The sequence below is a fragment of the Pipistrellus hanaki genome (genome assembly GCF_964339955.1).
Source record: "Pipistrellus hanaki genome assembly, chromosome: 2".
Taxonomy (NCBI): domain Eukaryota; kingdom Metazoa; phylum Chordata; class Mammalia; order Chiroptera; family Vespertilionidae; genus Pipistrellus; species Pipistrellus hanaki.
Window position 1 is genome coordinate 195479993 of NC_140504.1, and position 16778 is coordinate 195496770.

The 16778-nt window shown below is 49.8% G+C and overlaps 1 protein-coding gene across 2 annotated transcripts in view; it reads right to left on the minus strand.

The window, feature by feature from the left end:
* PEX14 (peroxisomal biogenesis factor 14) overlaps positions 1-16778 on the minus strand; it is a 126020-nt gene that overhangs the window by 92633 nt on the left and 16609 nt on the right. For both annotated transcript variants that reach the window (XM_084875367.1, XM_084875366.1), the window contains exon 2: positions 12940-12987. In XM_084875367.1, coding sequence (XP_084731493.1) covers positions 12940-12987 — 48 coding nt within the window. The remainder of the gene's footprint in view (positions 1-12939; positions 12988-16778) is intronic.

Genomic DNA, 16778 nt, shown 5'->3' on the forward strand with positions numbered 1-16778 from the left:
CATCTCCACACAGATGCTCAGCAGGGACGCCCCTCCCGCCTCATTAGGATGCCACAATCTGTCCGCCATCCTGTAGGGGAGCCCGCAGAGGGTCCCCGCCTCCCTGGCCAGGTGTTAACACCCAGCGACGCTCCTGTCATCCATCAGGTGACTCCGGGAAGCGCCGCAGTGTCAGAAGCTGCAGGAAAAGAGATCCGGAAAGTTTGAGAGCTCAAGTCCTTAAAACTTTAGGTCCCCACGCCCCACCTAAGCACAAAGACTAAGCAGGGCCTTCACCCAGGAATCCATCCCCGAACACTCAGGAGCGGAAAAGACGGCGCGGCACAGGAAGCATCGGATGAGGGGCGCCAGCGCTCACCGGTCCTCCGGCCCATCTCAGGGTCACACGGCCATTCGGCGGAGGAGGTGGACATGTGGTGGAGGGAGAGGCACCATGGCTTCACCGAAAATGCAGCAGCACAAACAGTGAGATTCTGTTCTCACCCGTCACGGCACTCAGCATCTAGAGCTGAAGCCCATGGACACTTCACAAATGCCGGTGTGCGTGGCCATTCCCACGTCCACACAACATGAACTGGGGGTGTCCACTCCCGGTCAGCTGGCAGTGCCGCTGGACAGAATGCACCATGAGGTCAGCAAACCTACCTCAACCACAGATGCCATGATAGCCACCGAAAGTCAGGGAGGAGCAGCCAGGAGGGGAAGGAGAAAGAGTGTAATGAAAGAGAAAATAGTTATGAAAGGGAAGGAGAAAAGAGAGACATGAACAAAAAAAAAGATTAGAGATAACAGAAGAGGTGAAATAAAAAAGGCGAAACGTCACTCTGGCATTTACAGTTGAAAGCTTCGGGGGCATTCATGAAATGACAGTTGCAATAAAACAAGCAGAACGGTGAGTCATCCCTCTCCAAGTTGAGTCAAAGGGGCTGTTTCCAGACAAAGCGCGAACGGCCGCACCGCGCACGCCGCGAGGCCTGTCGCCGCCCAGACAGGATGTGGGAGCGGCGGTGGCAGCGAAGCCGTCTCTGCTGGTCCCAGTGTCACCGTGCGTAAAGTCTGGCAAGATTTAAACCATAATAATGGAGAGGCTATAAAGGTCTCAGCTATAATGTTTCCTCGGATGCTCCCTTTCATAAAATGCCCGCTTTATGTTGCCTACATGGCACTGATGCACCGCACACCCACAAAAGTGTGTGCCCCAGTGGAAGTGGGGTCCCTGAAGTTCCCAGCAGGCATCTACATACGTGAGGACACATGCACACACACACATACACTCACGCATGCACACATTCTACAAATATGTACTGAGTGCCTACTTCCTGCCAGGAGCCGAGTAAGGATGCACGCCCATCCCATAGATAGAGGATTGAATAAGGTGCCTAGGAGCCAAGTACCTAGAAAACAAACAAACAAAAACGTCTTCTGCGTGGAAATACGGCCATGCAGCACAGGCACGCCTTCGCTGCTCCAGCTCCTGACAGCTTTACACGGGGCAGGGCAGCCAACAGTGAGATGCAGCCTCCCCTCCTCCTAAGCCAGAGCTGAGCACAGAAGGTGCAGCACAGATCAGGGGGCGAACAGAAAGGGAGCGAAGCTGACACCCACAAAGACATGCCTTCGCTCGCGCTCAGCAGCAAAACTGTACAGAAACTACTGGTTTAAAGAGAATCTTTTATCTGCAGCCTGCCACCTAACCACTGTAGGCACCAGGGAACCGCAAAGAAAAACAAAGCCAGGCCTCCCCATGCTAACACCTATGGCCACGGCAGAGAGGCAGGAGCTGAGAAAGGACAGCATGGATGCGAGAACCGCACGAGGGACCAAATGAGGTTGGCATGTGTAAGCCAGGGAGACCGTGCGATGCCATCGGGAAGGCAGGGCATTGGGAAGGACCCATCCAGTCAAGCCCAACTCGGTGGCAGGTACAGAGCGAGGTGGCAGCCAGTGCCAACCACAAACCACACGGCTGCTCGCCTGCTGATCTATACTGGTAATTGGCGAGTCTGTGCGAGAGCCACCAATTACCTTTGGGCCCCTGTACTTAGTTTACAGACGAGGGGAAGCAGGAGAGACCGGTCAGTAATGAGTAAGTAATGGCCACTAAAAGACATTGTGTTTTACAGAGCTGCTTCGGCAGGAAAAGCCATTCGGAAAATAAAAAGTGAAAGAATAAAATAAGCCAGAGAAACTCAATTTTCCTCTCCCTTCCTCCCAAAGCCACACTTAGGATAAAATGAGGTTTGTGCAGGTTAATCCTTATGAGGTAAGAAAAAAATGATTAAATACATTTAAAAAAATCAATTGTACATTAAACCAAATCCAGGAACTGCACAAACAAACACCGCAGCATCCCTCCAGCGCCCAGCCCAGCGGCAGGCTGGTCGGCGGGGGATCCCCACCTGAGGAGGGAGCCGCGGAGGTGAGGGGGGAGCAGGGAGGAAGGGGAAGTGGAGCTGGGAGGGGTAGGGGAGAGGAGGGCAGACGGCGATTTCTCTGAAATAAAGGTACTTCTAGACATTCCTGAGGAAGAAACAAAACGGAGCTCGGGAGACCAGGCTGAGTTCTTCAAAACTCCAGCAGAAATAACAATAATGATAATAACCATTTGATAAACAGGAGCTATAAACTGCGCCCCTGTCAAATGATGTGCCACTATTTCCAGTTATTTCTTCTGCTCATTAGCAGATCTATTAACTGCCATTTGTCAGCGAGACAACAGAGAGGCCGGAGGGAGGTCAGGAGGCTCGCCTTTGTCTGGGCAGAAAGCCCTCCTGGAGCCAGGATGGAAACGCCCCTCCCCAGTGCTGGGTCCTCAGAGGAAAGCCCACAGGAATGCAGAGCCCGAGACAGGGCCAGGGCACCAGTTCCCCCGCAGTGGAATCGGGCCTGAAGCTTCTAGGCTAATCCTACAGAAACCTCACTGGGCCAAAGCGTCGCAGCCCATTTGCTTCCCTGTGTGCCTGCAGCCACCCAGCCCCGCCTGCAGCCACCCGTCCGCCTGCAGTTCAGCCGCGGCTGCAGGAAGCCCTGAGTCAGGGCTGCGGCCAGCCCGTGCCTCCCGGAGCACCAGGAGCTGGGCACGCCCTCCACAAGGCGCCGGTGGCACACCTATCAGTCTTGGGTCCCCAGTCTAAAGAAGTGACAAAGTCCAAGTGCCCCCCTTCATGGCTTCTGAAATGAGTCACTGAGAATCGGAGAGAAAGTTCTGAAAGCCTAGCAGGGGGTGGGGATGGGAGTGGGGGGGAGGGAATGCCGACAGGAAAAACAGGTAATCCACCATATGACAGCGGTGTTCCCAACAATAAAGACACGTACCCAAGGGGGAAAGTTTCAAAACATCTAAACATTATGAGAGTGGTTATCAATGGCAACAAGATCTGACAAAAAGATTTGACTCTCTTAAAGACGTCTCTATCGTTTCAAAGCGCCAGGACTGACAGTGAGGAAGTGCGGGTGGGACGGGATAGATAAAGGGTCTGCCTGAGGGCAGAGGAAGCAGCAGGGGAGATGCTGGGTGCTGTAGCTTCCCTGCGGATCAGGTGGCTCCCTGAAGACCACACCACACCACTTCAGAGCCAGAGTCAAAAGCAAATTGCTCAATTGTGCAGCCGTCCCTCTGCCAGCAGGAGACGGAACCACAAGCGGCTGCTGCCCCCTAGATGCGACCGGCGACACTGCACCTTGCTCGCAGACTGAAGATGAAAAGATCCTATTATCTTGCCTCGATCGCGTAACCTGTCATTAGTGAGGTACATGGGTGCAGCCGCCTCCTCCGAGAACAAGGAGGCCCACATCACCTGTGATAAATTAATAGGTGCCTTTTCAACAGCTCAGATGCACACAAAGGGCTCCACGCAGGGAGAGCGCGCAGGCAGCAGCCTCGGAGGAAGCAGGATCCCCAGGCAGCCCCCACCCCCACCCCACACACACCTAAGCTAAGCCCCCTCCCACACACTGCGTGGTCCTGAGAAGAACGCAGCAGGGCAGGCTTTGGGGCTTGAATGCCCGGCCTGCCACTTCCTGGCATAGGAACCGGTGTGCCCTGGGCCTGTTTCCTTGCTGTAAACTGAGGAAGAGAGTCAGTCTCACCGGTTTGTTAAGATAAAACAAGATAACAAAAACAGAAACAGCACGAGGTCAGCAATTCCTATAGCACAAGCCCTACTGGCCTTGTGATCAGAGCTTGTAATTGGTCAGTTAATGGAAAAATCAGTTAAAGTGGGGAATCATTAAAAATGAGCCTCCTCTGCATACCTTAAACATTTCGCATTAACTAAAACCTATAAACGTACAGTCATTTGCTAATCTTTTGATGTAGAGCCAGGACCTTTCCTTTGAGTGTCGGCCCACAGACTGAAGCTCCCAGACAGACGTCTTTCTTGCACAAACCCCACCCATAACACACCCTTCGCAATTTCTAAAGCAAAGCAAGAACTGAAAGAAATTAGTAAAGCAAATCAAAGTACCAAATACTTCTAGATTTTTATGATCTTCCCTGGCTTAACTGCCGCCTTGTGCACACCTCAAAAGGCAGCCATCTTTCTAGCAGCTCGCACTTTCAAAGCATTCAGCTCGGTTTTCACAGAAGCCTTTTCACATTTGTTTATAAAACACTCGATATCTGTAGGCCCCTCTGTTCACATGCATTTATAATTCACCTGTTTACAGCATATTTAGTGGCCAGCCTAAATCGCTAACGAACACAAGTGGCTCACACAGGTTCGGGCCGCCGGGCCTGGGTGGGTACATTTCCCGGTGCCACACCAGCCAGTTGGTTGCTCCAAGGAGTGTGCCTAACGCAAGCTCTCACCACTTTGACAGTGTATGTACTGCACAAGAGATGCGAAATGACTTTCAAAAGTACACAGAGACAAGGGGACACAGCCGAAGGAAAGAAGAGGAAGGGGGAAAGATGTTTAACAAAGACTGCTTACTTTTTCCCCTTCGCCCTCAAAATCCATTTTCGGTTAACGGTGGAAAAACTAACCCATTTATACAAATAACCAACTTGCGTGCCTGATTCTATTAGCAGATCCTCCCACCATGCCGGAAAAAGCAGCCCTGTCCCTAAAGACCCGCCTGCTGTGACCCTATTAGGTCACAGGGGACACAGCGAGAGGGAACGGCCTCTGGGTGGACACTGTGGGTGAAGGGAGTGACCACTGACCCAGACCCTGTAAGCGAACAGGAGCGCGGTGCCCCCAGGCCACTGCTCAGGAGAGGCCAGTGCTCAGTGCCAGCATGTCTTCCTGCGGACAGGACAGGCAGTGCATCCGCCGGCCCTGCGGGCTGTTAGCTGCTCTCCCAGCCCGAGTGTCAGGGAGGCCTCGGGCAGATTTACCTCGGGAATCACTCAGTGGCGGCCCCATCTCTAGACTGTTCGGACAAACTCATAATGGCAGAGGGAAGATTTGTGGCGCAGCAAGCATAAATCTTGGTTCTAACTACAAACCATAAAGGAGGGGAGCCGGCGGGAAGAGGGAGGGCGGCAGGCGGCCTTCTCCGGAGCACCACTCCATCTTCCCGCGGCTTCGCGCGGCGCACGGTGGGATGAACTGCAAGATCGTATTTTCAAACCCAAACTGGCCTGTGTGGTTTGAGAACAAGCTCAAATGTTTTAAACTGAAGTTCTCGTGCCAAACGCAGGGCGCACGGCTGTCCACTGCATATGTGACGTTCAGTGGTCCCCAGAGTGGGGCTGGTGGGGATGTACTGAGTTTGCCACTTGGAAGACCCATATTTTAGGTCACAATTAAAAAGACCCTTTTAAGTAAAACTTCTGTCAAATGAGGTGAATAATCAATTCTAAGCAGAAGAAGAACCTTTGGGAAGGTCCCTCTGCCAGGAAAGCTCTGGACAGCCCGTCTTCAGCGATGGAGGCCGCGCCCTGGAGGACTCGGGGCTGTCTCCAGGAGAAAAGGGGGGACGCGGCCCGCTTCCTCCGAAGCAGGGATGCAGGGGCCGGGTTAAAGGTGACCCCCCGGCACTCACCGGCCAGCGCCCGGCTCCCACGTCTCTGAGACGAGGGCCCCGGGTGGTATCCCTCCGCCGAGGCCTGATTACAGGAACTGCACAGATATAAAGTGCTACCAGGAAAGCCGGGAGCCCAGAGTGTAAACAAAGCTGGAAAAGTATTTCAAATTCCACTCCTCTAATTATTACTCCTCCGAGTTTCGATTCATCTAATAATTATTTGTAAAAGGATACCTTAAAACTGAAAAGCAGCCTCTTCGCTTACCTGAAAGAGGAAAGGACTTGAAAGGCACCCGCCTGGCCTGTGTAATAAACCCTCCGGCCCATAATAGGAAGGATGGGGAGGGAGAGGCAGTCATTTCAGAATCAGTAAGTGGCCCGGAGATCACAGGGAAACCACCCAGAGACGGAATGAGCCTTCTCTCAAGTTCATCCTTTTCGGCATTTAGTTCTAAGCCATTTTCCTCCTCCCCACCCCATCTGCGCCCTCCCCAACCCCCTTGTCTCCCCCCCACGCCCCACCCCGGCTGGAGGACAGGGGGGACCTCAGGCACCTTCCCGATGAGGGGGTCCGTTTTAAAAGGAGTGTCTGCTTCACTAGAGGTTTCGCACTGTTGATGAGGGGATGGAGGAGGAGGCACGCCAGTTTTTCCTCTTTGAAAGGGGCCCAGGCCGCAGGCCCAGCATGTGGGGTCTGGGCACACGACAACATCCCGGCAGAGAGCTGCAGCAGGACACCCCCTCCTCCAGCGGTGTACACTACATTTTGGTCCCAAATTTCTCAGCAGCAGTTATGAGGGGTCCTCCCCAGCCTATGTTGCTAGTAACAGTGTAAGTACCAAAATCTACAGATAATTCACTTTGGCAATATAAATGAATAGCCCTGGCTGCGTGGCTCAGCTGGCTGGAGCATCATCCTGGACACCAGAAGGTTGCAGGTTCAAGTCCTGGACAGGGCATATACCTAGATTGTGGGTTCAAAATCCAGTCGGGGAGCATACGGGAGGCAACCGATGAACGTTTCTCTCTTCCTTCAATGTTTCTCTCTCTAACTCCCTTACTCTACCTTTGAAAAAAAAATAAACATATCCTCGGGTCAAGAAATAAGTAAGTAAATAAATAAATAGATTAGGATGATCCCTATAATGGCATCCCCAGTCACCTACATCCAGATGTCGCTGGGTGAGAAACAGGTGGAAATTACATCTCACAAGAGCAAACCTAACTCTTGTTATTCAATAAGCCCGCAGAAATCAACCACTATATATTTTCAAAATAATAACGCTTAACACTGTGCATTTGCTAAATTTATTTAATTTTCCTGGGGAGGAAAAATGACAAGTTTCTGAAATCTCTAAATGCCTAGTTTCATTGCCCCTATGCCTGTAAAACACTTTCATGAATACAATATTAAAATCAACTTCATTTCCCCGCCAAGTGCTCTGAATTTTGTTAAAAGGAGTGTGTTACATGTTCTACATATGCAAATATACACACATCCACAGTGCACATGAGTGTACACACAGAGAAATGCACTGAGCATATGAACATCATCCTTCAGAAATGCCTTGTTGGGGGAAAACCCGCCTCGCCACAGTGAGCCCACCAGCCAGTTCGCCAAACTACTCTGACCACAGAAGACACAGCACAGGGAGGCGCGTGCAGAACTACTGAGAGGTCTCTAGAAGACGGGCCGTGGGCACTCTCAAACAGAAGCTCCAGCCTAGCTCCCCGAATTCATCAGATAGGAACGGCCTTTTGATTATCAGCCTCTCGTTAACTGAGGCAGCAGCAGAGAGAAAATCCATAGTGTCCAGGGGAAGGGGATGAGCTCCCGCAGAAGACCTGAGATCAAATACACACTGCAGAACCCAGGTGGGCCAGTTCCGCCTTAGCCTCAAGGAGAAGCCTGAGGACTCAGCATACCTCTACTGAGAGGGCAAAACTACTGGCACACAGCTTGAGTCTGCAAGTGTCGAATGTCCTTATTTTTAAAAATCCAGCATATTGCCCTAGCCAGTCGGTTCAGTGGCTCAGTGGATAGAGTGTTGGTCTGTGGACTGAAGGGTCCCAGGTTTGATTCTAGTCAAGGGCACATACCCAAGTTGTTGGCTCAATCCCCAGTAGGGAGCATGCAGAGAGATATCAATTATTCTCTCTCATCATTGATCTCTCTCTCTCTATCTCTCTCTCTTTCTCTGAAATCAATAAAAATATATTTTAAAAAAAAGAATCCAGCGTACCAAAAAATATTGGTCCTAGGGAAGGTGATAAAGTAGAAATCACCATTGTCATTTATAAAAATACATTCATGTAAGCTTAGCATTCTTGTGGTGGGTGGATACAGGGAAAGGACTGAAACAAAACAACAAACCCTATACTTTACAGTTAGAGGAAGAGAAAATGGCAGAAGACTCACCCATTAGAAAGAACTTGATGTCAATGAGCAAAAAGCTGAAATTCTAGTTTAGCCAAAACCCATAGGCATATAAAGTAGATGAGCAATAGTGTTGCTGAATATTGAGAAATTTGTTGCATTGAAACAAGCAGACATGTAAACGAAACTTATTTGTTGCTTACTTCAAATAACCTAAAATCATATGACTAAAATGACTCTCAGAAGGTTACTTAACCCCCGTTTCTGTATCCACGTAAGATATGAACTGAGTTACTCCATGCAAACAATGTCCACCCATTTTTTTTTATTTTTTTTTTTCCAGAGAGGAAGGGAGAGGGAGAGAGATATAGAAACATCCATGATGAGAGGGAATCATGGATAGGCTGCCTCCTGCATGCTCCCCACTGGGGATCGAGCCCGGAACCCGGGCATTTGCCTCGAATGGGAATCAAACCATGACCTCCTGGTTCATAGTTTGATGCTCAACCACTCAGGCACACTGGCCAGGCTCCACCCATTCTTAAAGAGGTGCGATTCTTTCAGCAAGGCAGGACTTGATCCTGCCACAGTGAACCCACCTAGAACCTTGGAGTGAGCCTGAGCATGTGTCCACGAGGTGATGAGAAAAATCAGCTCTACAGGATATTTACAGAGGCTTTGAACAGGTCTGGGAGAAGCTGGAGGGGCTGTCAAAAGTCTTTGCCCTTGGAGGAAAAGCTCAATGAAGAAACAACGAAGAAGAAAAAGTAATCAGCCATTTTAACTAATACAAAGAGTGTTGTCATTAACAATTAGAATTTCAACTGGGAGTTTACCAGATTTGTCAAACTGGTCTGTTCACCAATCTCTAGCACTGAGAACTTTATGACATTAGAGACTATCCCACTGATACAGTCAGGGTTGCTGGGTTGGTTTTTTGGGAAGAGGAAAATTTAAGGGGCAAGAGAAGGTAGCATGAAGTGTCACTGCTTGGGTAGAATCAAGGGAATGGACATGAACACAAATATATCATTTAGAAACTACAAGACCATTCTTCTCAGCACAAAATCATATTGTCCAGAGAGGTAAAAATGAACATCAGACCTTCCTTCCCTAGCAAATAAAGCAAACAATCATGCAAAAGCCCAAATACATCCACCTACTATCAATAGTCTCTTCTGTCAGAGCTCACATCTATATATATAAAAGCCTATGCGACCAATTGATCGAACAGTTGCTATGATGTGCACGACCACTAGGGGGCAGACGCTCAACACAGGAGCTGCCCCCTAGTGGTCAGTGCACTCCCACAGCGGCATCGCCGCTCAGCTAACCAACAGGTACCAGACGCCGGGCTCACAGCTGGCAAGCGCCACTGAGGCGCAGTGGTGTGAACCTCTCCTGATAGGGACTGACTGGGCACGAGCCTGCAGCAGGCGCAGCAGGGCCAGGATGAGCGGGCACAGCCTCCCCAGCAGCCTGCTGTTTCAAGCGCTACTTGGGGGACATCGAACCACTGGTTTCGGCCCTCAACATCCCCTGAGGGGTGCGATTGTGAGACAGCACAAGCCAGTCTAAGGGACCCCACCAGTGCACGAATCCGTGCACCAGCCCTCTAGTTTTTCATAAGGGGGAAGTTATTCCAAAGGGATCATCTAGTTCTGGAGACAAAGAACACCAGTATTTGCCTTTAGCACCCTGTGCTCAGCCCTTTTACTGTAGGGAACAGACAGCTCACATTAAGGAATTCTGCACTCAGCTGAAAACAAAAACAAAAATAGCTAGCAGGGTGCTCCCTCAGCACCGAACTATCCCATTCCTCCAGACCTGGCTTCCAGCACCACAAACCCACCCAGAGTACCCCTCACCCGCACCCCACTTCCTCTGCAACTCCTCCTCTGAATGATGAGGGCTCTCTCAGACTCCAAGCCAGACTCCACACGCGATTTTATACTGTTCAGTAAATTACATACAGCCCTGTGATTTTTGCTAATTGTCTCATGTATACAAATGCCTTTTCTCCCCCAAATAAAATATATAAATTACTTGAGGAGAGGCTTAGTTTTATTCTTCAATTGTCTGTTCCTCCCGAGCATCCAGGGGATGGGCCACGCCCACGGCAGGAATCCCTGGGCTGTCGGGCTTTCCGTGGTTGGGGGCTACCGCCCGTCCCTCCTCCAGCACCTGTGACTCAGCACCCGCTTCAGAGCAGCGTGTCCTGTACCCACCACCTGCCACACGAGCTCTCGCTGGCCCCTGGCAGGCTCCTCTGCCTGGCACCCTCCCGCCGCCGCTCCCAAGAGGCAGAAGTAGTTCACACAAGACCATACAGCTCGGCTGGTGCCCTCATTTAATCAGGCTGCTGCAAATGGTTGGCCAAAAGCAATAAGGCCATGACTGAGAGACTGTGGGAGTTTAATATAAAAAATTTAATAAAAAAAGAGGGGTCTACCTTTTAATAGGGCTCTAATTACCCAACTCATAGGATCAGCCCAAATGAGATGGGAGTTTATTTCGGGGTTTTTTTTTAATTATTGTTTTTTTTATATATATATAAATTGCTGCTATGTGTTTTCTTTCCTCGGAGCAATTATGCAGCAAGTACGTAAAGAGGGGAAAAAATATTAATTAAATATAAGGTAATTGTAGAGTTGGCCTGGAGAGAATGAGTCTGAACTCTGGACAATCACAGACTACTAGGGTTTGAAGACTGCTCAGGGCCTCCCAGAAAAGAAAGAAATAAAAATGCAACCAACCAACAAGCAGATGCACAGGACAGCAGGAAAAGAGCGCGCACAGAGCATTAGCAGAGCAAAGGGCTGCACATCCCCCGAAGCCAGCGAGGCTGCCAGCCGCTCGGGCTCCCTGGAGAAGGACCGCCCAGAGTGTGCCCAATCATGACCCCCCAGAAGGACCGGCCGCTCTCCTGGTGGTCAGCAGTTAAATTAGGAGATCGAAATTTAAAAGGAGACTGAGGAATAAAGGACTGAAAAGGACTGTCGTATTCAATTTGGACATCACTCTAAAACCAACCGTGACTTCAGCCCGAGGGGCAGTGTGGCAGGCCCCGTGGGAAATACTCAAGGGCTGGCTAAGAGACTGGCGGTCACACCACCGTGACCTCCAGGAAGAACTCAGATCCCAAAAGAGCGGAAGGAAGCCACAGCGGCAGGTGGAAACGAGCCGTGTTTGGGAGCAGCGGGTGGCACGATGGCAGCAGAGCTGCCCTGAAAGGCCAGGCAGGGCTCGTATCGCCCTGGTCCTTCTCCCGTATCCCGGAAAGCCTTAGAGAGGCTGGCACTCAGACTGCTCACAACGCTAAGGCCCTCTCCTAACCTCCTTACGCCCCTGCCCGAAGGAGAAGGAAGAAAAGCAGGCAAAATAGCAGGCCCCGCAGAAACAAAAGCTTGGCGGTACATCCCTAAACTTGCTGTCAACATTCAAAGAGAAAAAGCTCTGAAAATGTCACCCTGAAGCTGGCCCCTCCATAAAACATGTCCGTTTGTACAGAACAGGTCTCTACCCCACCACCAGGGCCGACAACCATCCTGAAGTGCCAAGTAGGATAAAATGGGGCAGGCGGGCAGGCACTCTGGCTCAGACACCCAGCAAAAGCACTTTGTCAAGAAAATAACCTTCGGTACCTGGTAGGCCTCTTCCCTGTCAATAGTATGAGCAGAAAACAAATCATAAACCTAACTACTAACCAGGCAAAACGGAGCTCCCTCCCTTACCTGTTCTTCAAAGGCCACCTGAGGTGCCCTCCCCTTAGGGGCAAAGCACAGCTATTCCAGCCCTAGCCGGTTTGGCTCAGGGGATAGGGCGTCGGACTGCGGACCCAAGGATCCCAGGTTCAATTCTGGTCCAGAACACGGACCCCAGCTGCAGGCTCCTCCCCAGCCTGGGCCCGGGTAGGGGCGCGTGCACGAGGCAACCAATCGATGTGTTTCTCTCTGTCTCTCACTCTCTCTTCTACTCTAAAAATAAATGGAAAAGTAAGCTAGAGTGAGGATTTAAAAAAAAAAATGAACGGCTAGTTTATACAGTCAAGCAGCAACTTGGTTAAGCCCAGCAGCCTCACTCCAACTCAGCCCCCAAAGGCTTCAGGCGCCACACTAATTACTACTGATCAGCAACAAGCCACGTGGTGCATCACCAACCGGGGTGGACGCTTTCAGTTTCAGAAAAGGTGAGGCTTTGCCCTGATCAGGTAGCTCAGTTGATTAGAGCATCATCCCGAAATGCCAAGGTTGTGGGTTTGATCCCTAGGCAAGACACATACAAAAATCAACCAATGAACGCATAAGTAAGTGGATCAATAAATCTCTCTCTCTCTCTCTCTCTCTCTCTAATCAATAAATAAAAATTAAATTTTAAAAAAAGATGAGGCTTTACTGAAGAGATCTCACTAATTCCTGATGCCAGAAAGTCAGAAGACAGAGGCACTGATGGGGTTAGTCTCCACACAGCATCTACTTTTAAAGGGACACTGCTGATGTAAAACTGTCAGATCGCAGGGTTTCTTGAAACTCACATTGTATTGTATTTTAACTATTAGAAAATGATACACATGGAACCAGGATTCTTACCAGTGGCTCTCGAGGCATCACATGTTCACTTCCTGGGCTAGAGCTTGGCTGCAAAGAAAAACAGAAACAAAAATAAGATCACAGTGCCACCCAATGGACACCAAAACAAAGACATTCTACGTACTCTCGAGCAACACACCCAACTCCGGCCCCACACTTCTCTCCGTCTCCACACCGGGGAGTGCTGGGTGGGCTGTCTGCAGGCCGTGGCCCCGGGGTCTGAAGGCCCAGCGAGCTTTTAGAGACTTCGGGGTTCGGTGCCAGCACCTCGGGAAGGCTGGCCGTGGCGTGGGAGGACCCAAACCAGCAGCTGGGCAGCAGGGGTTGAGGACCATCCCCAAGTCCACGGAAATCGCAAAGTCCAGCAGGAAGGTGTTAAATGAAAGCAAAACCTCCTTTTTGCTTCCTCCCAACTACCGAGTTGAGCAGGAGAGGCAGAGCCGAAGTGGAGAAACAGATCCAGCCACAAGGGGGCCCCAGTTGCCCACACCCGGGATTTTCTCTGGGCTTCTGTCTGGAGCCCGGAGAGCGGGAGCTACCCTGGTGCCTACCCTGGCCCTGAGGACGGCAGAAAAGAAAGCCAGGCCTGAACTCTGTTTTCACAACAAGCTAGTGACAGGCTGACAGATGAGCAGACCAACTGGCAGGCAAGCACATTGTGGCCCACTCGCCTGGCTCTGATCTGTTTCCTCCTCCTCTGGATCTCTCCTTCACTCTCACATCTGCCTTCGATCCTGACTGATCTCACCAAAATTTAGAGAAAGAGAGAGAGAAAGACGGAGACAGACGGCCTCGGAGGAAATTTACAAACCTCCAAAAGAATAAAACCAGCAGTTTGTGAGAGTTCTGATTGGTTTACTGTACTGGTGTTCAAACCAATTTTCAATTATCTACAGATAATGTCCAGACAACTGCAGCTAATGTGTGGGTCTGAGGAGCCAGCCTCTAGGCTCCTCATTCCTCCAGCTCGTTCAAGATGGCAAGTGGCAGGCTCCTGGGAAACAGAATAGGCGGTAGGAAAGGGAGGGTCCCCCAAGATGTCCTCATGTTCAGATGCCACCACAGGGGGGCACATGCCCACTGGCAAGGACTCTGCTGGAAGGCGGAATTCCTCCTCATCCAAAGTCCTGTCTCAAGTGCTCCTCTTGTCCCAGGACATGGCCAGCATGAAACTAACTACCCTGTTTCCCCGAAAATAAGACAGTGTCTTATATTAATTTTTTCTCCCAAAGTTGCGCTAGGTCTTATTTTCAGGGGATGTCTTATTTTCGGGGAAACACGGTAGCAAGTCTCAGGGCAGGGGAGCATGCTTCCCCTCCCTTCCTTCCCCCCTCTCAAGGCTCAGGCATCAATAAGCTCCTGCATTTAGCCGAAACTGATTTGGCTCAGTGGATAGCGTCGGCCTGAGGACTAAAAGGTCCCGGGTTCGATTCCGGTCAAGGGCATGTACCTTGGTTGCGGGCACATCCCCAGTGAGGGTTGTGCAAGAGGCAGCTGATCAATGTTTCTCTCTCATCGATGTTTCTAGCTTTCTATCCCTCTCTCTTCCTTTCTGTAAAAAATCAATAAACTATATATTAAAAATAATAATAATAATAAATTCCTGCACTTAGATCTCTAGCCCAGACCCCTCTGAGTTCTACATCCTACTGCCTTCCTGCCTCCTCTTGGACTTAAATCCATTGCAGATTCATAACCGCCTCCCTCTGCCACACACGTCCTTCAGCGCTCCCTATCTGAGCGAACGGACAACCTTCCACCAAAACATGCGAACACAGGCCATCCTCGACAGCTCCTTCTCCCTGCCTCACCGAGCTAACACATTATCAGCCCTGCCAACGTTCCTTCCTAAATATCCATGGCTCAGTGCATTCGCTTCTCTCCATATCCAGTGCCAGCACCATGGCCCATGCTTCTAAAATCTGCCTGAGCCACTGCATAGGCCTTCTCCTCAGCTCAGCCACACCCATGTGGCTCTCCTCCAATTCATTCTGCGCTTGCAAACAGGCTAGCATGCCAATCGATGATCCAATCATATCACCGGAATCCACCCACCCACCCCAGTAAACAACACAGAAAAAAACTCCACCACAGAAAAACTCCTCAGCATGGCCTGCAAGGCTCTGCTCCCACCCTGACTGCATCTCAGTCTGCGTGGCCCCTCATTCCTCATTCCCGGCTCTGCCCACAACAGGCACCTTGGCCTTGGCCTCCTCTGGCACATGGGCCTTGGCACATGCTATTCCTTCCTTTCCCTCTGACATTTAACCTGTCACTTCCCCGGGGAACAGTCCCTCTGACACCCATGACGGGCTCACCTTTCTATTATATACTAACGGCTACTGTCCTTCACCAGGTTATAAACTCCAGAACGGTGTCTGCTTTGCACTGTATCCCTGGGGCCTGGGACAGAATCACGTGTGCACTAGGCGTTTCATTGACATTTGTAGAATGAATTATGAGCAGCCAAAACCGTTTGGCTCAATGGATAGAGCATGGATCTGCAGACTGAAGGGTCCCAGGTTTGATTCCGGTTGAGGGCATATACATTGGTTGCAGGCACATCCCCAGTAGGGGGTGTGCAAGAGGCAGCTGATCAATGTTTCTCTCTCATCTATGTTTCTAGCTCTCTATCCCTCTCTCTTCCTCTCTGTAAAAAATCAATAAAATATATATTTTTTAAAACCTGGCAATTATAATAAAGTTTTATTAAAGAAAAAAAAAAGAATGAAGGATGACCAATGAAAAAGAGAGCAATGGTTCTAACTCAACTGAATGGACTAAGTATTAAAGCTGACTATCTTCCTGAAGCTGCCTTCACTCCATTTGGTAAATGCCGAATGCTAACATTTATTTAGCTCATCCTTCACTTAATTCTCGCAATAAACTTATAAAAGTATTGCTGATAAGGAAACTGAGGCAAGAGATTTTTAAATAACTCACCCACGATGACTCAGTTATTAACTGATAATAAAGGGGCCTGAGCCTTTCTAATTCACTGAAATAATCAAGTTTTGTTTAGACCACGTTTTATTAAGCACCAACCTTAATGCTGCCCCATAAATAGTAACGTAGGTTTTTTGACCTGATGAAACAACCCAATGCAAAAAGCTTAGTATTTAGGAGGTCTCTTTCTGACCTAACCCGAAACTTTCCTCCTGAGATCACCAGGGAACTTCCCTTAAGTTAGTTTCTCTCTTGAACAGCTAATATTTGCCAGAAGGAAAACTTGAAGCACTACACAGTACCAAGTCTCTTTCATCACAAATCTTTTGTACCTTTTTAAATTTTGAGCCATGAAAATATATTCTTTTTTAAAAACTTTAAATATTAAAAATGTTTAAAGGAAGCTTTCCTCTCAGCCCAGCACTCCGTCCCTTCTCCCTCAGGCGACCACCACTGATGCTAGTTCCTTATACATTCTTCCCAGGCTAGTCAAAGGGCACAAGAAGCACATACATGTGTAATACATGTGTACATGTCTCCACCAAGGAACCAAACAGCAACACTCCCCAGATTCCTCACGGGCCACCTGGGGGCCCAGCACACCAACGCCGGCCTCCACACACAGTCTCGGGGTTACTAAGAGGGGAGCAAGCATTTCCCCAAACAAACTCACAGTGCTGCCTGAGGTCAGACTGACCTTATCTGTGAATGCAGAGAGCTTCTTGCCAATCTGAGAATTGCCCAATACTGATCATATTCTAGATCATTCTCTAGCATATTTGCAGTCTAAGATGGTCTATCCCCCATTTCCTGTCAGAGTCCTTTAGATGACCAATAGCCCTACTGCTCTCCATACTGATACCACCACCTGAAATTCCTCACTGGGTAACTAG